This window comes from Oratosquilla oratoria, chromosome 28, assembly GCF_046742065.1.
Source record: "Oratosquilla oratoria isolate Oo_2021 chromosome 28, ASM4674206v1, whole genome shotgun sequence".
Classification (NCBI taxonomy): Eukaryota; Metazoa; Arthropoda; class Malacostraca; order Stomatopoda; family Squillidae; genus Oratosquilla; species Oratosquilla oratoria.
Genome location: NC_134804.1, coordinates 37,257,378 through 37,277,686, shown reverse-complemented (window position 1 = coordinate 37,277,686; position 20,309 = coordinate 37,257,378). Strand labels below are relative to the sequence as shown.

The 20,309-nt window shown below is 41.9% G+C and overlaps 1 protein-coding gene across 2 annotated transcripts in view; it reads right to left on the bottom strand.

Annotated features, from left to right (window-relative positions):
- Positions 1-20,309, bottom strand: part of htt (huntingtin) — a 125,416-nt gene that overhangs the window by 15,214 nt on the left and 89,893 nt on the right. For both annotated transcript variants that reach the window (XM_076211210.1, XM_076211211.1), the window contains 12 exons: positions 18,762-18,938; positions 18,481-18,604; positions 18,076-18,209; positions 17,184-17,434; positions 11,529-11,638; positions 10,439-10,645; positions 10,153-10,337; positions 8,110-8,284; positions 7,332-7,476; positions 6,578-6,683; positions 1,420-1,582; positions 326-474 (listed from right to left, as the gene is read on the bottom strand). In XM_076211210.1, the coding sequence (XP_076067325.1) occupies positions 326-474; positions 1,420-1,582; positions 6,578-6,683; positions 7,332-7,476; positions 8,110-8,284; positions 10,153-10,337; positions 10,439-10,645; positions 11,529-11,638; positions 17,184-17,434; positions 18,076-18,209; positions 18,481-18,604; positions 18,762-18,938 (1,926 nt within the window). The remainder of the gene's footprint in view (positions 1-325; positions 475-1,419; positions 1,583-6,577; positions 6,684-7,331; positions 7,477-8,109; positions 8,285-10,152; positions 10,338-10,438; positions 10,646-11,528; positions 11,639-17,183; positions 17,435-18,075; positions 18,210-18,480; positions 18,605-18,761; positions 18,939-20,309) is intronic.

The following is a 20,309-nucleotide window of genomic DNA, read 5'->3' as shown; positions in this document are numbered from 1 at the left end:
TCACACATGGACAGCTGACATCTGGTACTACTCTCCACTTTCTACAACTTACAGCTGGTGACATGGAAACAGTCCCATGTTGATATAACTTAAACAAGTCCAAAATTTCTTCCCAGTGAGATCTGTTGCCAGCCACTGTGGGGCTGCGGGTTTTCCACTTGTTGAAACTCAAGGCAACAATTGATTAATTGATTTTGAGACCTTTGGGAAGTTCCGGGAACTATTGCCAGCCACTGTGGGACTGCAGGTTTTCCACTTAGTGAGACTCAAGGCAACAATTGATTCACCCATACAATACTGGTATAAACCTCCATTACACACTTACCTGTTACAGGATGCTGCAATGAAGAAGCAGGTGAGGCACCACACGGCAAGTGCCACCGGTGTTCTTTGGGTAAAATTGCTAAGCGAGAGCAGAACCCATTCTTGCACAATTCCTTCCTCACCACTCTCCCCAACAGCACCTTCAAACACCTGTGCAACAAAGTCTCATGAATAATCACACTCTACAACAGACAATTTGTGGGATATCAATAATTCATAGATAATAAATCAATTAATCTAATGCCTTAGTTCTTTTTTGCAGGAAACATATAGCACAGACATATATACATACAAACACCAAGACACCACCACCTCCGTGCTTGGGATGAGAGGTTTGAATCAAAACACACACCCATCTCACACCCATGTAAATACCTATTCACCAGCCCTCCCACCTTAGCATCTGTCTCTTGCCACATGGCTTGGGTTAGAGGCAGTGCAGTAAAATGTAGCACTTCAACAGCAAAGCCTGGTAGCCAATGATGGTTTATTCCCCCTATCTACTTGAGAAATATATGCAGTAGACAATAAGACATCTTGGAGTTGTGCCATTTCCTCATCTCTACTATCACTCTATTCACTCCTATCTTTTGCATTCTCTCTTCCTTACTCGACATATATTCCTCTTGCTTGAATAAATAAAAAAACACTTTCCCCCCTCCCTCAAACATCTCATTATCAGGGGTACATACACTCACAGATGCCCACCTCTTCCTTTCCAAGCTTATCTTTATCCATATTTTCTTCAATAATAGACATAATAAAGCATCATTGACATTAACATTGAAATGATCATGTATGTAAATAAGTAATCTGACATTGCCTTTGACTAAACATAATTACTTTTAATGCCGTGTAGACCTATTGCTTCAGATAAAATTTTCCATTGTTAAATGAAACTTTCACATCATCATCTCTCCTTATTCTACCACATCAAATACAAAGACAAAACTAATGTTCCAAAGGCTTAAATTTGTCCAAAACATGCAGCCTTTTGCAGTCAAGATGGTTGAAAGCTTGTGTAATAACCATTTCACCAAAATGCAATGTAGCACATACCATTTTTTTTATTTTGAGTATCTTGTAAGGACTAACCTGGAAGAGAGTGGAAGCAAGGAGGTGTGGATGTGGCTGATGACTGGATATGTATTCTGTGATAACTTTGTTCAGGATTTGGCTTGCTGGTAGCACATCTAATATACACTGACCCACCAGACCTGCAATAACCTCTGCTTCATAGGGATAGCCAACACGGATCCTGCAAAGGTTATAAGAATAAAAAAAATTACATTTCAGTTTAAAAAAACAGTAACTTTACTTTCTTTTTTAGGAATGTCCCCTTTTGGGGCTAAAGGTAGTAGGACTCCTAATCCCATCCCCTGTCCCTTTTTTGTCGCCTTTTACGACTCAAGTGGAAGTACTTGGTGGCAGTATTCTTTTCCCCCACCACAGGGTAGGTAGGCAAAAAAAGGAAATGAATATTCAGATAAATGGTACAGGACAGTAACAAGGGGTTTGGGGACAGCCTAACAGAGGGACAGTCATAGTATAAAAGTGTCATCATTTCTCTATGTACAGAGTTTTCCTCTATCACAGACAAAATGATGTGTGGCTCTGGTCTGTAGGGGCACCCCATATGGACCCTAAAGTATCAACTGCATGCTACTTTGCCACAAAAACATGCAGCCAATACCCCAGGGCAGTGGACAGGATGCAGGGATGACCCATCATCCAGGAGGTGCCAAGATAGGAGGGAGGGAGGAGGGTGTAAGGGAGTGGAATATATGGGAAATGGGGTGGGAGTGATTTCGATGCCTTTTTCTTTTTGGCTACCCCTCGTGTAAGGGGGAAAAAGCCTTTGGTATATGTATGTATGTACATTTCAGTTTTATCAACACAACTATGCAAGAAAATGTGTTTATTTTTTCATCCGAGTGTGAATGGTGTTTTTGTATATTGTATAGTGCAGGTGTAGGCTGTTGTAGATGTTTGAGCAGTAAGCTGCCTATGTATTATCATTATCTTGCAACACTTTTTCTGACCCAGGGCAGTGGACAGGATGCAGGGATGACCCGTCATCCAGGAGGTGCCAAGAGGGAGGGAGGAGGGTGGAGGGGAGTGGAATATATAGGAAATGGAACGGGTGGGAGTGGTTTCTATGCCTTTTCTTTGTGGCTACCACCCATGTAGGGGGAAAAAGCCTTTCGTATATGTATGTAAAAGGTGCAGATGGAGATGCAGATGGAGAGATGATAATGGAAGAGAAGGCAGTAAGGGGAAGATGGGCAGAATATTTTAGGGAGTTGATAAATGTGAAGGAGGATAGGGAGGGAAAGATAACTGCAGTGGGAAATGCTAAGAAAATGACCGTGATGAGTGAGGAAAATGGAGGAGAAATAAGGAAGGATGAAGTGAAGGCAGATGTTAAGATGATGAAAGCAGGTAAGGCACCTGGTCTGGATGGATGCCATGCAGAATGTCTAAAAAAAGGAGGTACAGTGATGGTGGACTGGCTGGTGAGGTTATTTAATGTTTGCTGGAGAGAGGGTAGAGTGCCGGAGGACTGGAGGAGTGCCTGTATAGTTCCACTTTACAAAGGAAAAGGGGACAAGTGTGAATGTAGTAGTTTCAGAGGGATTAGTTTGTTAAGTGTAGTTGGGAAGGCTTATGGGAGGATCTTGATTGAGAGGATTAGGAGAGGAACAGAGGGAGTAATTGGTGAGGAACAGTGTGGATTTAGGACGAGTAGAGGTTGTGTAGATCAGATTTTTGTGGTAAGACAGATATGTGAGAAAGCTATAGGAAAGGGGAAGGATTTTTTTGGGTTTTATGGATCTGGAAAAGGCTTACGATAGAGTAAACAGAAAGGCATTGTGGGAGGTTATGCAGATATATGGGATAGGAGGAAAGCTTCTAGGAGCTGTCAAGAGTTTTTATGAAAGTAGTAGAGCTTGTGTCAGGATTAGAAATGGAGAGAGTGGTTCGAGGTAAAGGTGGGACTTTGTCAAGGATGCGTTATGTCGCCCTGGATGTTCAACTTATACATGGATGGGGTAGTGCGAAAGGTAAATGCAAGGGTAGTGGGTCAGGGATTGAAGATGGTTACAGAAAATGGAAAAAAGTGGGAGGTGAGCCAGCTGTTGTTTGCAGAAGACACTGCGCTTGTGGCAGGATCGGAGGAGGGATTGAGGAAGTTGGTGACAGAGTTTGGGAGAGTATGTGATAGAAGAAAGCTAAAGATAAATGAGGGTAAAATTAAGGTGATGAGATGTACTCGTACAAGGGGTGAAAGTGGCAGTAGTCTGGAAGTGAGCATTAAGGGAGAGCGACTGGAGGAAGAAGTGGATAGTTTTAGATACTTGGGTGTAAATGTGGCAGGAAAAGGTGGAGTGAAGGAGGAGGTAGAATGTAGATTGAGAGAAGTGAGTAAATGCCTTGGTGGATTGAAGAGTGTAATGAGGAATAGACATTTGGGAATGGATGCTAAGAGGAGACTGTATGAAGGAGTGATTGTGCCAACAGCAACGTATGGGACAGAAACATGGAACATAAGAGAGGAAGAGAGAAGGAGTTTGAATGTGTTTGAGATGAAGTGTCTGAGAAGTATGATGAGGGTTACTAGGCTAGATAGGGTGAGAAATGAGGAGGTGAGGAGGAGAACAGGGGTGGAAAGGGAGTTGGGAGATAGGGTTGATGAAAGAGTATTAGGATGGTTTGGACATATGGAAAGAATGAGTGAAGGAAGACTGGTAAAAGAGGTATGGAAGGCAGATGTGGGGGGAGTGAAGATGAGGGACGTCCTAGGATGAGGTGGATGGATGGGGTTAAGGGGGCTTTGGGGAAGAGGGGAATGTCTGTTGAGGAAGGATGGGAGAGGACAGAAGACAGGGGTGAATGGAGAATGGTTGTATATGGATGATGTTGTGATGCATGAGGTGGAATGGGTGGGGGGGATGGGGGGGTGAGGTAGTATGTGTGAGGCAAATTTGACACAGCCCGAAGGGATTTCTCCCCGTCTTCTCCTTTTATGCATGGGGGGACGGAGAGGGGGGGGTCGCCGATTTAATGAAGCAGCCTTGCTGTGGATGTGCTGTGTCTTGCGACACTGCTTCTGACCCAGGGCAGTGGACAGGGTGCTGGGATGACCCGTCATCCTGGAGGTGCTAAGATAAGAGGGAGGGTGGAGGGGTGTGGAGTGTATTCAGGGATGGAATGGGTGGGAACGATTGTATGCCTTTTCCTTTTTGGCTACCTCCCTTGTAAGGGGGAAAAAGCCTTGGTATATGTATGTATGTATGTATTTTCATTTTACTCTATTGTGTTGTTTTTTTTCACACAATTTTTTTTACAATATCTACTCTTCTCCATTCTCAATACATACATACACATACCAAGGGCTCTTTCCCCCTTACAAAGGAGGTAGCCAAAGTCAAAGGCATAAATTCACTCCCACCCATTTCACCCCCACATATGAGGTGCGTTCAATAAGTGACGAGAAAATTTTAGGAGAGACATTTATTATTTTTATAAGCTTGCAAAACTTTGTCTCCTTCAAAATAATGGCCTTTTGCATCTACAAACTTCTGCAGATGTCTATCAAAGTCCTTCTTCAGTAGTCCCTTCAGGTAATTTTCAGATACCTCTTTCAGCTCCTGTATTGACTGGAATCTGATTCCCCTGAGAGTGTCTATCATGCATGAGAACAGGAAGAAATCACAAGGGGCCAGGTCAAGGCTGTAGGGTGGGTGTTGTAACACTTATTCCCCTGTTGGCCATCCATGTGGTCACTAGTGTTGACCTGTGGCATGGGGCACTGTCCTGGTGAAACCACCACTCACCACTGCACCAATGCGCCTCTTCTTCCTCATCTTCTCCCTGAACCTTTGAAGATCTTTAAGGTAATACTCCTTATTGATGCTTTGACCCTCAGGAACTATTCAACGTGAATGAGCCCCTTGGAGTCAAAGAAAAGAATGACCTTGGCCTTCTCTTGTAACCTGCTCATCTTTGTCTTCTTGTGCCTGGGGGATGGCATGTGCTTCCACTAGGCACTCTGATGTTTGCTCTCAGGGTTGTAGGTGAACATCTAACTTTTGTTGCAAGTCACTACCTTATTCAGGAAACCTGAATCAGCTGCTGTCATATCAAGAATATCAGAGCAACATTCTATATGAAACTGCCTCTGGCCATTGGAGAGAATCTTTGGCACAAACTTGGCACAGACTTTGTGGAGCTTCAGATCTTTGGTCAGAACTGAATACACTGTGCCAATACTATCATCAACAGTTTCAGATGTCATCCTCACAGTTGACAGTCTTGCATCACTAACTATTGTAATTCCTCAATGTTTTCCTCCTTATGTGCACTGTTTGGTGCTCCAGATCTGGGTTCATCCTCAACCTGTTCATTTCATTTCAGAAAATCTTTTAAACCACCTATAGTAAGTTGCTTTACATATCAGTTCATCTCCATAGGCCTCCTCTAACATTCCATAAGATTCTTGCTTTTCTCAAGTTTAACACAAAATTTGATGGTGTAACATTACTACATGTTTCTCTGCATCTTGTCAAATGTTGACAGACTGGTAAACTGGATCTAAATGGTTCCACAACATACACCTTTGCACTCAAACCTAAACACATTGAAAGATGTTAATTACAGTGAGTCCTCCTTATACAGTAATTCTTCATCTGGTAAACTCACAGTTACAGTATTTGGTAATTACTACCCTCAATTCTATTTACGGTAACAAAAATTCACAGATACAGTATCCGCTCATGTTTTGTTTACACTGTACCGTAGTGCCACCATGTCGTGCAGCCACCACAACTCTATTATTCTGTAGTCTCCACAATTGTTCCTCATGCATCTCATTTCCAATACTTCCATATGTCATTTCTTATACATTCATTACCTAGGCACCATTTCTACATCTATATTCCTCTCTACTCTCTTCTGTTTAACTATATCCATTACTCATATTTTCTGTACAAAATTAACATTATTTTATGTGAGTGTCAAGGAAACAAAATACATACATACCCATACCAATAAGGAACTAAAATACTTGAATAGGAAACCGATTAAATTCTGAGAGCTTTAATCAAACCAATGGTTGAAAAAGTTAGACTTTGAGATAATACATAACTTGAGAACTATGAAATAAGAAGAGAAAAGAGTAAGTAAAATGTTCACAAAAATTCCAGTCTTATGCATAATTTGGAAACTGTCTTTAACATCAGTATGGCTTTACCTATCAAAAAATATTGACATCTTCTCCATAACTTGAAGTAAAGTCTCAGGGTCAGACGCCATTTCATCCTGGCCAACTTGATGCCCATATGGATCAGTCTGTACACCTGCAAATCAGACATTATAAGTGTGTAATAACTGAATAAGGAAGGGAGAAGGCAGGGGATAGGGGTGAGTGAAACATGGTTGTATATGGATGATATTTTGATGCAGGATTCTTTATTTTCTTCATGAGGGAAAGAGGAGGGAGGGTCACTGTTTAAGTGAAGCAACCTTGCTCTGGATGTGCTGTGTCTTGATATAATTGCATCTGACCTGGGCAGTGGGCAGGAGACAGGGATTACCCTTCATTCACAAAGAGCTATAATAACAAAAACAGGGTTGGTGGATGGGAGTGGAATGGGTGGGAGTGAGTGCATGCCTTGACTTGGCTACCTCCCTTATAAGGGGGAAGAAGCCCTTGGTATATAGATAGATGTTTATAAATATTCAATCTATATACCAAGAGCTTTTTCCCCCTTATGAGAGAGGTAGCCAAGTCAAATGTACCTACTCCCATCCATCACCCTTTCCTCCCTCTCATCTTAGCTCCTCATGGATGAAAGGTCATCCCTGTATCCTGCCCACTGCCCTAGGTCAGAAACAATGTAGCAAGGCATCCATAGTATCCACAGCAAGGCCGCTTCACTGAATTGGCGATCCCCCTTCTCCCTTATAATTAAATAGTTGGTCATGAAAAGAGACAAAAAACTTACTTGCATAGAGGGCTGTGATAAAGAGAGGCAAAGCTGTAAGGGAGACAGAGGGGGGTCCATTTAAGACTAGGTCCATAACCAGCTTCAGGATGACTTCCACCGTGTTATTGGATATCTGCTGCACCAAAACAAGCCGCTCCACTCCCTGGAATTCAGATAAGGGAATGAGATACATGATAAACGCCTCCAATCCATACTATCTTTGTTTTCTTTTTATCCCTAATTTGATAATATGTTGTTTATCCCTAATTTGATATGTTGTTGATAGCTGATGGGATTCCCAATAGTCCCAGGATCGAAACTTTATGACTGTTGGATTTGATCATTTGGCATTTGTTCTCACTTGTGATGATGATTTGGTTTAATGTCACAAACTCCCCCCTACCAGGAGGCTAGGTAGTCATGATAAATAGTTTCTGTTACTAACTATAGAGAAGTGTATGGAACAGAGACTTTGGATTTAAAGAGGATATGGGGAAAAAGCCTAAACATGTTTGAGATGAAGTGTTTATGAAGTATGATCGAAGCTATGAGAATGACTTATGAGTTATGACTAAATGAATGGGTTACGATTGAATGACAAATGTGAAGGTAGGGCAGAAAGTAGGGGGGTGGAAACTGCAACCAAATGCTTCTGTCCTCAATAATGGTTATAGGATGATTTTTCATCAATCTGTGTAATACTTTTGAAAGTAGGTCCATTATGGCAGGGTTCTCCTCCCCTTTGTATGTCTAGATTGTACATCTTTGTATTTGTTGGTAACATGTTCACACATACCTGTAAGACCTGGCGAAGTATGTTGGGTGAGGTGGTGGTTGTTGCTGCAGCAGAGAGAGCCATGTGAAGTGCAGTGGAGGGCAAAGTTGGGTCTGGGAGTGACTCGTAGTGCTCTACTAAATAAACCCACAACTCCCATACAGCTATTTCATGACTCTCACACTCTTGACTCTTCCTGTGTAAGAAAATTGACTCATGGACTTGGAACTTGGTGTTGTAACTTCTCTGATATCTTAGATACTGACTTATATCTAGTCCCAAGAATGAGAATATATGCAAAATACTAAAGGCCCTCTCCCCTTTATAAGGGGTGATTCATGAAGAATAATGACCCTTGAAATTACAATTAAATATTGACAATTACAAATACAGTGCCTATCCAAATAACAGGTGCTAAAAGTTAACCTCTTCCATATGATGATGCCAACGTAGGCATCACGAAGTGCAATTGGGTACACGAGGATGCCAGCGTTATTGTCTTGATTATATTAATTTGTTGTTGTGGATGAATTACCCTCAAATTCTGTGAACTGGCTTGATCAATATTACTCAGAGAGAAAGAGAATGAGTAACATGCAGTGACTTTGTATAACTTGAGTATTGATGCATCATCAAATCATTGTACATTAGGCATCCAATGCTGCGCGCAAGAATTTGAATCGTATTCAAGAGTTAAACTTAAACCTAGTGCAATGGTAAAAGATTGCCAATGACAGAGATTGATGGAGAAGCTTGGTGAAGGTGATAATGGAACTTAAGGCCTGAATACCACATGAATGAGCGAGTGTAAAAGTTCAACATCTCTACCCAACAAACCAGTGACCGATACCAAATACTAGGCTATACATTTGGTACCTTTACCTGTCCCCCACAGGTACCAATGACAGGTATGCCTGTAGTGGTCTTGCAAGATGAACAGCAAAGCTGCCCATTTTCAAAACCCATCAACCTCTATCAACAGGCATGATATTCTTCCAATTTAAATCAGAATTCTGATTTTTTTTCTTTTCCTGACAATGATCTAAATTTTTTGTCATTAATTCCTGATTGTATTAAATGATCCTGTTAAAAAAATAAAAAAATAAAAAAATAAATAAATATTTTGTTGTGGTCGAATAATTTTTGGTTGATGTGAAGTTTTGGGCGATTCATATGCCGGCTGTACCTATGAGTAAGTGGTTTATTTTGTGCTGGCCTGCAAGTGATTTGTTTTGTGGAGCATTGCATGGTGTGGTGGGCACGTGTATGTATAGCAAGTAATGACTGGGGTGGATTTTATTTTGGCTGAATTATATCGATAGCAACATCAACGGAACAGCTTGCATGCATTTGTTTACTAGCCATTCAGCCCAGGGACTCAGCTTAAGCCCGTGGCCCCTGACCCCCACCGGGGGCTCTGTCCCTGGACCCCCGGCCAATGTAGATTTTTTTTTTTGGTTACCCAATATCATGCCTGTATCAAGAGGTGCAGCCCTGAAGATCTGAAACTTGGCCTCTGGATTGGGTCCCAAGATCTTTCAATCAGCTTCAAATGTATACTCTTTTTTCATATGATGAGCTGACAATTGGCAAGTGCTCCCCTCCCTCTACCACTTTCAGCAGGTGACACAGAAACAATCCCACACTAATACAACACAGACAGCAGTCCAAGGGTTCTTCCCAAAGAGATCTAGTTCAGAGAGTCCGAGGACCATTGCCAGCCACAGTGGAGCTATGGGTTTTCCACTACTGAGACTCAAGGCAATGCTTAATTCATCAAATAATCTCACATTAATACAACAGAAACAGCAGTCCAAAACTTCTTCCCAAAGCCACTATGGGGTTGTGGGTTTTCCACTTAGTAAAACATGAGACAACAATTAATTAACTAATTATCTGCCCCTAGACAAGACACCTCATAGGGAAAATAGGTAATATTAGAAGCTGAATGTATTCAGAACTGTAACATGCACAGGATTTGGACAGTAGAATGAAAAACTCACCACAATTTACAAACAACTCATATGAGCCATATTCTCAAAACTAAAAAGATGAATAACTCACCCATCATTATAGTATTTAAGTATATAATTGGCTGCAAGATTAATAAGAGGAGGGCTGTGTTCAGGAGGTCCCTGAAGGAGGTATAGAAGCCCCTGAAGAGCACAAGTTCTCACAGAGATCTGGCCACTCTTCAGTCCAGTGTCAACCACACGAGCCACACCATCACTGACGACAGAACTCACATCCTGGTGGTAATAGATAATTATAATGGTAATTCATGCTTTCCTACACAGTAAAATTTCAAACAGAATTAATAATATACATGACCACTGACCACAATTCTTACTTTTTTGGCAAGACGTAATGTGGCTAAAGCTTTGCTTGTGGCCAGTATTATATACTGGGTGGTAATGTGGTCTTCAGGAGGATGAGAGCCATGGAGGGGTAGCAAACAGTCAAGAACCCATTCATGATGTGCAGTTGATGTAAAGAGGTCACATAAACATGCAACTGACTTGACAACTTCGGCAATGACTGAGGCACACAAGCCACTCTGAAAATGAACAAACATTTATCAATTTATTTACTTTCAGCTTCGATTATCCATACAAAACCATTCTCCACTTCTCCCCCTACCCTCTCTCTTCCTTGTTAGACAGACATATAAAAAAGAAGATGGGGAGAGCATCCCTTTGGGTTAGATCCAATTATTGTCCATACAGAGCCAATTTCCACTCACTCCTGCCTACTCCCTTCCTTGCTCAACAGGCATTACCCTCATGCTGTTAACTGCACAATGAAGTGGCTAGGCATGGGTCAGGAACAACCTTACCTCTTTCCCTTTTTCCTATCACACACATATTCATGAGCCACCACAGCTGTGAAGGAAAAATATCTATTATCTAGATTTAAGAAGGAGGAACCAAGAAAAGAGGGAGGGAGGGGTGGTGAATGGGAGTGGAGTATGTGGCAATGAAATTGGTGGGAGTGGATTTATGCCTTTGACTTTGGCTACCTCCCTTGTAAGGGGGGAAAAGGCTCTTGGTATATGTATGTATGAAAGAAATAGACAAGAATTGGTTTACCAAAAGAGTGGTTAATGAATGGAGTGGATTTAGCAACCATGTAGGTAAAGCTGAAACAACTGATTGCTTTAACAGAAGTTTAGATAACTTAATGAATGGGGATGATTGATGGTAATGGATATCAAACTGTTTAGTGTAGGCCTTATGGTCCCTTGCAGTCTCCTTCATTCTTATGTTCTAGTATTCTAATTCCAAAAGAGAAGGTTAGATAACTTTATGGATGGGAATAATAGGTGGTAATAGACATGGAACTCCTAAGTGCAGCCCTTATGGTCTCTTGCAGTCTCCTTCATTCTTATGTTCTAATTCCAACACTAACACAAAAGTATGTGATACACATCTTGAACTGACCTGTGGTTTAAGCCATGAAGAAAAATGATAGTGGAGAAAGTGAAGACAAGATTGTACATCAAGCCCACAACTTGCTAATTGTCTCTCTCGCTGCTCAAACTCATAACAACCTGGAAGAAAAAATATGTAATAGAAAAGTTATATACAACAGAAACAATCTATTGACTATACTCCATTCAAATAAGAAATTACACTCAATTTCTACTATGGAGCTTGGTACACTTGGTAGTCCTGCAGACCTCTGCTGCACACAGGCATGAGCGACAGGCAAATTCCTTACCTCCTTCAGAAAATATCACATTTCTCCACTTTGTTCATAAGATAGGAAAATTAGGTTTCAATCACTTGAAAGAGTAGTCATTCTACAACTATATAGATATATATATACCCAGTATATATATATATATATATATATATATATATATATGTTTTGTTTTTTTCAAAACTCAAGAAGGTAAGAAACAAAGTAATTATGTGAAGTTGAAATCGAGGGAAAGAAATTATTGGTTTATATACATCTTTACTTATAATTGATGTTTACAGCAATTATGATAACAAGTTGTATTTGCCTAGTTGTATTATACAGGAAGGAAGCTATGCTCATGGTGAAATTTAATTATTTCTACAAATATTTGGTATCCTGATGCTTGTGAAGGGAGAGAGAGAGAGAGGGAGGGAAGAGGGAGGGAGGGAAGAGGGAGGGAGGGAGGGAGGGAAGAGGGAGGGAGGGAGGGAGGGAAGAGGGAGGGAGGGAGGGAGGGAAGAGGGAGGGAAGAGGGAGGGAGGGAGGGAGGGAGGGAGGGAGGATGGATGGTAGTTGTTGACTCTTCCCTCCTCCTCCTCCTTCCAACTTATTCATCATTTATCATCAGAAAGTATTTGTTTTACATCATTCTTACCCACGACTATTTTTATGTAATCTGTGGAGATGGTAGATAGATTATTAATAAATTCACATTACATACATACATACATACATATACCAAGGGTTTTTCCCCCATACAAGGGAGGTAGCCAAAAAGGAAAAGGCATAAAATCATTCCCACCCATTCCATCCCTGAATACACTCCACTCCCCGCCACCCTCCCTCTTATCTTAGCACCTCCTGGATGACAGGTCATCCCTGCACTTTGTCCATTGCCCTGGGTCAGAAGCAGTGTCGCAAGACACAGCACATCCACAGCAAGGCCGCTTCATTAAATCGGTGATGCCCCCTCTCCATCCCCCAATCATAAAAGGAGAAGATGGGGAGAAATCCCTTCGGGCTGCGTCAACTTTTGCTCACACATACTACCTCACCCCCCATCCCCCTGCCCATTTCACCTCATGCATCACAAACATCATCCATATACAACCATTCTCCATTCACCCGTCTTCCGTCCTCTCCCGTCCTTCCTCAACAGACATTTCCCTCTTCCCCAAAGCCTCCTTCACCCCATCCATCCACCTCATCCTAGGACATCCCCTCATGTTCACTCCCTCCACATCTGCCTTCCATACCTCTTTTACTAGTCTTTCTTCACTCATTCTTTCCATGTGTCCAAACCATCCTAATACTCTTTCATTGATCCTATCTCCCAGCTACCTTTCCACCCCTGTTCTCCTCCTCACCTCCTCATTTCTCACCCTATCTATCCTAGTAACCCCCATCATACTTCTCAGACACCTCATCTCAAACACATTCAAACTCCTTCTCTCTTCCTCTCTTATGTTCCACGTTTCTGCCCCATACATTGCTGTTGGCACAATCACTCCTTCATACAGTCTCCTCTTAGCATCCATTCCCAAATGTCTATTCCTCATTACACTTTTTAATCCACCAAGGCATTTACTCGCTTCTCTCAATCTACATTCTACCTCAACCTCCACTCCACCTTTTCCTGCTACATTTGCACCCAAGTATCTAAAACTATCCACTACCTCCAGTCGCTCTCCCTTAATGCTCACTTCCAGTCTGCTGCCACTTTCACCCCTTGAACATCTCATCACCTTACTTTTGCCCACATTTATCTTCAGCTTTCTTCTATCACACACTCTCCCAAACTCTGTCACCAACTTCCTCAATCCCTCCTCCGATCCTGCCACAAGCGCAGTGTCATCTGCAAACAACAGCTGGCTCACCTCCCACTTTTCTCCATTTTTTTTAACCATCTCCAATCACTGACCCACCACCCTTTCATTTACCTCTCGCACTACCCCATCCATGTACAAGTTGAACATCCAGGGCGACATAACGCATCCCTGACGAGGTCCAACCTTTACCTCGAACCACTCACTCTCTCCATTCACATTATCTAAAAATATTCTCGGGTAAGAATGGTGGAAAATAAATACTTTCTCATAATAAACTATATGAAGAATAAGGTAAGGAGGAGGAAGAAGAGGAGGAAAAGGAGGAAGAGGAGGAAGAGGAGGAAGAAGAGGAAGAGGAAGAGGAGGAGTCAGCAACTACAATCCCTCTCTCCCTTGCTTGCACCACCAGTGTCACGATGCAAAATATTTATAAAAAATCCTTTTTTTTATGGCTTTCTATGTGAAATATGAATGCATCAGTGTTCAAGAGTTATTCATGTACGAGAACACGTTCTATTCTACACTTATTATCATAATTGCTGTACACATTGATTATAAGTAAAGATGTGTATACATACATATACCAATGGCCTTTTCCCTTTCAAGGGAGGTAGCAAAAACCAAAGGCATAACTCCACTCCCATCCACTTCATCCCCACATACTCCACTCCCATTCACCACCCCTCCCTTCCTCTTTTCTTGACTCCTCCTGGATGACAGGTCATCCCAGCATCTTGCCCACTGCCCTGGGTCAGAAGCAATGTAGCAAGATGATTGAAGGAAATATTCAATCCCTTAGATGTCCAGTGTGCACACACTGGACATCTGACCTCACCGTGGTCATTTTGGCAGAGTGCAAAAGGACACCTGTGTACAACACTGCCAACTGCAAGTCATCATACATACATACATATACCAAGGCTTTTTCCCCCTTTCAAGGGAGGTAGCCAAAAAGGGAAAGGCATAAAATCACTCCCACTCATTTCATCCCTAAATACACTCCACACCCCTCCCACCCTCCCTCTCATCTGAGCACCTCCTGGATGACGGGTCATCCCTGCACCTTGCCCACCGCCCTGGGTCAGAAGCAGTGTCGCAAGACACAGCACATCCACAGCAAGGCCGCTTCATTTAATCGGCGACCCCCCCCTCTCCGTCCCCCCTTGCATATAAGGAGAGGACGGGGAGAAATCCCTTCGGGCTGCGTCAAAATTTGCTCACACATACTACCTCACCCCCCATCCCCCTGCCCATTCCTCCTCATGCAATCACAACATCATCCATATACAACCATTCTCCACTCACCTCTGTCTTCCGTCCTCTCCCGTCCTTCCTCAACAGACATTCCCCTCTTCCCCAAAGCCCCCTTCACCCAATCCATCCACCTCATCCTAGGACGTCCCCTCATGTTCACTCCCTCCACATCTGCCTTCCATACCTCTTTTACTAGTCTTTCTTCATACAACCAATATAATTTTTAACATATGTTCCATGCTTGTATAAATATATAACCTATGCATGAATACTGACTATCCATACTCAGTTCATTTATTATACATTGTAGAAGTAGAGTAAGTAGTAGATAGTAGAGAATAAATTATATATAAAAATTTTATTTGGTAAAAGCCATCATTTGTATGTAAATAGCACCATTGGCAACCACCAGTATCTTCCTCGTGGAATGATTTGAGATGTACAGTTTTGATGGAGAAATTAGAGAAAAGAAACCACAACTTCATTTATCTAAACATCTCCATACTCAATGTAGACCACAAACAAATCTACACACAGCAAGGCCGCTTCATTAAATCGGTGAACCCCCCCCCACTCTCTGTCCTCTCATGCAGAAAAAGTGAGGACAGGGAGAAAGCTCTTCAGGGTGTGTCAAAATATCATTAATAATAGTCCCTCAACCCCCTTCCCCCACCCACTCCCTTCCATTCATCACAGCATCATCCATACACAACCATTCTCCACTCAACCCTATCTTCTGTTTTCTCTTTTCCTTACTCTACAAACAACCCCCTCTTTCCCACTTTTCTCCATTTTCTTTAATCATCTCCAACCCCTGACCCACCACCCTTGCATTCACCTCTCGCACCACCCCATCCATGTAAAGATTGAACAGCCAGGGCGACATAACGCATCCCTGACGAAGTTCCACCTTTACCTCGAACCATTCACTCTCTCTATTTCTAATCCTAACACAAGCTCTACTATTCTTGCAAAAACTCTTGATTGCTCTTAACAGCTTTCCTCCTATCCCATATATCTGCAGTACCTCCCACATTGCCTTCCTGTCTACCCTGTCGTAAGCCTTTTCCAGATCCATAAAAGCCCAAAAAACATCCTTACCTTTTCCTATAGCTTTCTCACATATGTCTTACCACAAAAATCTGATCTACATAACCCCTACCTGTCCTATACCCACACTGTTCCTCACCAATCTCCCTCTGTTCTTTCCTAATCCTCTCAAATAAGACCCTCCCATAAGCCTTCCCAACTACAATCAACAAGCTGATCCCTGTGAAACAACTACACTCACACTTGTCCCCCTTTCCCTTGTAAAGTGGAACTATACAGGCACTCCTCCAGTCCTCCGGCACTCTACCATCTCTTAAACAAACATTAAATAACCTCACCAGCCAGTCCACCATAACTGTACCTCCTTTCTTCAGACATTCTGCATGACATCCATCCAACCCAGGTGCCTTACCTGCTCTCATCATCTTAACATCTGCTTTCACTTCATCCTTCCCTATTTCTCCTCCATTTTCCTCACTCATCACTCTCATTTTCTTAGTGCTTCCCACTGCAACTATCTTTCCCTCCATATCCTCCTTCACATTTAGCAACTCCCTAAAATACTCTGTCCACATTCCTCTCACTGCCTTCTCTTCCATTATCATCTCTCCATCTGCATCTTTTACCTTTTCTTCTCTACCTGATTCACCTCCTCTTTTTCTTTTAATTTCCTTCCATAACATCTTTTTATTACTTTCAACATTTTCTGTCATACCCTTACCCCATTTCACATCTGCTCTCCTCTTTGCTTCCTTTATCTTCCCTTCTCTTTACTTTGTACCTCTCATACCTCTCTATCTATATACCAAAGGATTTTTCCCCTTTATATGGGAAGTAGCCATCCAAGGCATGCACCCATCCCACTCTGAATCATCAAACATTTCCTTATTATCTTTGCTCTTTGTGAATGAAGGGTCATCCCTGTTCCCTGCCCACTGCCCAGGCCAGAGGCAATGCAGCAAAACACAGCACATTCACTGTAGGGCTATCTGCTTCAATTACACAGCAATCCTCCCTCCTCATCCCCTCATCTAGTTCTCACTATGGTTAGTTCACCATTCTCATGAATTCCCTTCTACCCACATCTTTCAATAATCAACTTCCCTGTATTGTTTTCCCTCTTTCTGTTTCAACTTTTTCAATGCATTTTATAGTTAAAATCAATGTGATACTCAAGTCCAAGAACAAGGTATTTTTTCTTTACTGAAACAAAAAAAACTGGGCTTCAAAAGACAGGTGTGCATAAACAGCTTATTGGATTTTATTCATCTGACTTACCATTGTGAGATGGGTTCTCTGGAGACTCCGGTGGGTCATCATGGGCAGTGAGAGCTGTTACCATGTACTCAACAGACACCTGACCAAGTTGGTATCTGTAGGATCCTTGGGAGGACATAGGATTTGTGGAAGAAGAAGGGAAGGAGGTAAGGTGTAGAAGACTTGAATGAGGGTACCCTTTCACCAAATGGTTTACTTGTTGCAGCTTGTCTTGCAACTTGGACATGACGTCTCTCAACTTTCGGCCAACTCTAGAATTGGATAAAAGGAGCACAGTAAGAGTATTTTCCAGGTGAACGTATTAACTAAATGTTATGAAATATCTATTTACCTATATGCCAAGGGCTTTCCTCCCCCTTTTAAGGAAGGTAGCAGAGTCAAAAGGTATATACCCACTCCCATCCACCTCTATTTCCTCCCTCTCATCTTAGCTCCTTGTAGATAAAGGGTCCTCCCTGTCTCCTCCTTACTGCCCTGGGTCAGAAGCAATGCAGCATGACACAGCACAATCATAGCAAGGCTGCTTCATTTAATGGGGGGGGGGGGTTCTGTCCCGTCATGCAGAAAATTCCTTTGGACTGTGTCAAAATATCATTCACACATAACCACTCCCTGCTTGTCCCCCCTCCACTGCCCCCTCCCTTCCTTGCATTACAGTAGCATCTATACATAGCTATTCTCCACTCAGCCATATATCTAGTGTGTGTCACCTACTGAGTACATTGAAAATGGAATAACTAAAAACTATAAGTCTGATATATTTTTTCACCAACTTAGCAAAGAACTTATGCATTCCTATTTAGGGATCATTCTACTCCTTTGAACTTAACTATGTTGAACAGCAAAAAAAATAGAGACAGAGAGAGTTAAATTTTAAATCATCACAACTTACTTGGTGGCCATATACTGAGGAGCTTTGTCTCTTGGAATCCTTAATAGTTTGCCACTGTGGGGATTCCCTGGAACTGGCAGCAACAGAGTTTGTACCAGAAGAGCTGTAATTCCTCTTACAGCAAGTGTTAATCCCTGTGAAAGTATATTCTAAACTAAGTAATCTTCATACATGATTTAAACATGGAACAAAATGCATCAGGTAGGTACAATAATTTACCTATACTTTGACACTATATTTTTCAAAGCAACCTTAGCAGAAGATAAAAAATTCTGCAGACATTACAGAAAAACAAAGGGATCATGGACAAAATGTTGAAGTGATGCTGAAGCAATTTCAGAGAAAGAAGATAAATTATAATATCAACTCAATGAGATCCTCAACTGGGGAAATATGTGAACTTACTAAATTGATATATGGCAATTCTTCAGGTAACGTGTCTTCATTTGGAGTTGCATTGAGGACTGAGAGGAAAGCCATCCAAGTTTCCTCGAATTGCTGTCTCCCCGTCCATCCAAACAGTTGTACCCTGCAATCACAAATTAATTAAAAGCATCTTTCTTTTCAATTGCAGTGATGTTCAACACCAACAAAACTTAATTAATTGCAAAAATGTGATACACAGATTTCTGTATGATCTCTACCATAACAAGGCAAACACGTAATCAAACAAAGCTACCAAATACCTAAAAACAAATTGCTTCAAGACATCTGTTTCCTGAAGCAACTCTACAGGCAGAGGTGGTAGTGTAGTGCCATGGTCTCCAGCCATCTCTGGTGACCACCCAAGAGACCACAGATCCGTGGGTGTTCTTACCACACTATTGACCACTGGCATGCGTCCAAGGCCACAGATCGCATTTCTGTTGGAAATAAAATGTAAAAAGAAAAATGAAAATAAGAAAGAAAAAAAATTCATCTCAAATTGTAATAAAGGTCTATTGCAACTTCTGCCTGGCTGTTAGCATGGGCATCTTCACAATACATGATGTTGATGGTTACCTCAAGGCTGTGGGTATATGCTATAACATGTTCACTCCTTTTAAGAAAGAAAAGGATTCTTATTTTGGTATATGTATGTATGTTAAAACTTATACCCACTCTCAGAGAAAAATAAACTGTATATTTCAACCACTAGCTGTGGTCCTCTTCAGCAGATACATACATAGAATAGGAAACAAGAAGATATATACAGAGGGAAATTACAACAAAAGGGAACTAGGGAAGCCTCAAGACACATGCCCTTGATGGGGTCAGACATTTTGTCCCTTAGAGATAAATTTGTTTACTGCCAAGCTGAATTGAGTATGTACTAATTCATATTCAGAGTTAAGAAATTCTGGGCTGAAATTGAATTAGTACATACTCAATTACTAAGAGCAGGTTACCCGGACTAGTTTTTGACAAAAGCCCTCAGTAAAGCCAAAGCAAGTTATTATAGAATATCAAACTCTAGCACTAAATTTGTCTGGGATAATTCAAGTATGAAACTTCCATATAATGATTCCATCCATGCCTCTTCAAAATTATTGCCCAGCAAACATATTAAAATCACATTTAGTTACCCTAATAGTATTTTTACATATACATATACCAAATGCCTTTTCCCCCTTACAAGGGAAGTAGCCAAAAAACAATGGTATAAAAATCACTCCCACCCATTCCATCCCCAACATACTCCACTCCCATCCACCTTCTTCCCTCCCTCTTATCTTGGCACCTCCTGGATGATGGGTCATCCCTGCATCTCACCCACTGCCCTGGGTCAGAAGTAGTGTCACAAGACACAGCACATCTACAGCAAGGCCACTTCATTAAATCAGTGACCCACCCCCCTCTCCATCCCCTGATGCAGAAAAGGAGAAGTTGGGGAGAAATACCTTTGGGCTGCGTCAATTTATTTCTCATACATACTTCCTTATCCCCATCCCCCACCCACTCTCCCTCATGCACCACAGCATTATCCATACACAACATTCTCCATTCATCTCTATCTTCTGTCCTCTAACATCCTTCCTCAACAGACATTCCCCTTTCCCAATGTCCCTTTTACCCCATCCATCCATCTCACCCTAGGTCGTCCCCCTCATGCTCACTCCTTCCACACCTGTTTTACTAGTCTTTCTTCACTCATTCTTTCCATGTGTCCAAACCATCCCAATACTCTTTCATCAACCCTATCTCCCAAATCCCTTTCCACTCCCGTTCTCCTCCTCACTGTGGTATAGTGTATT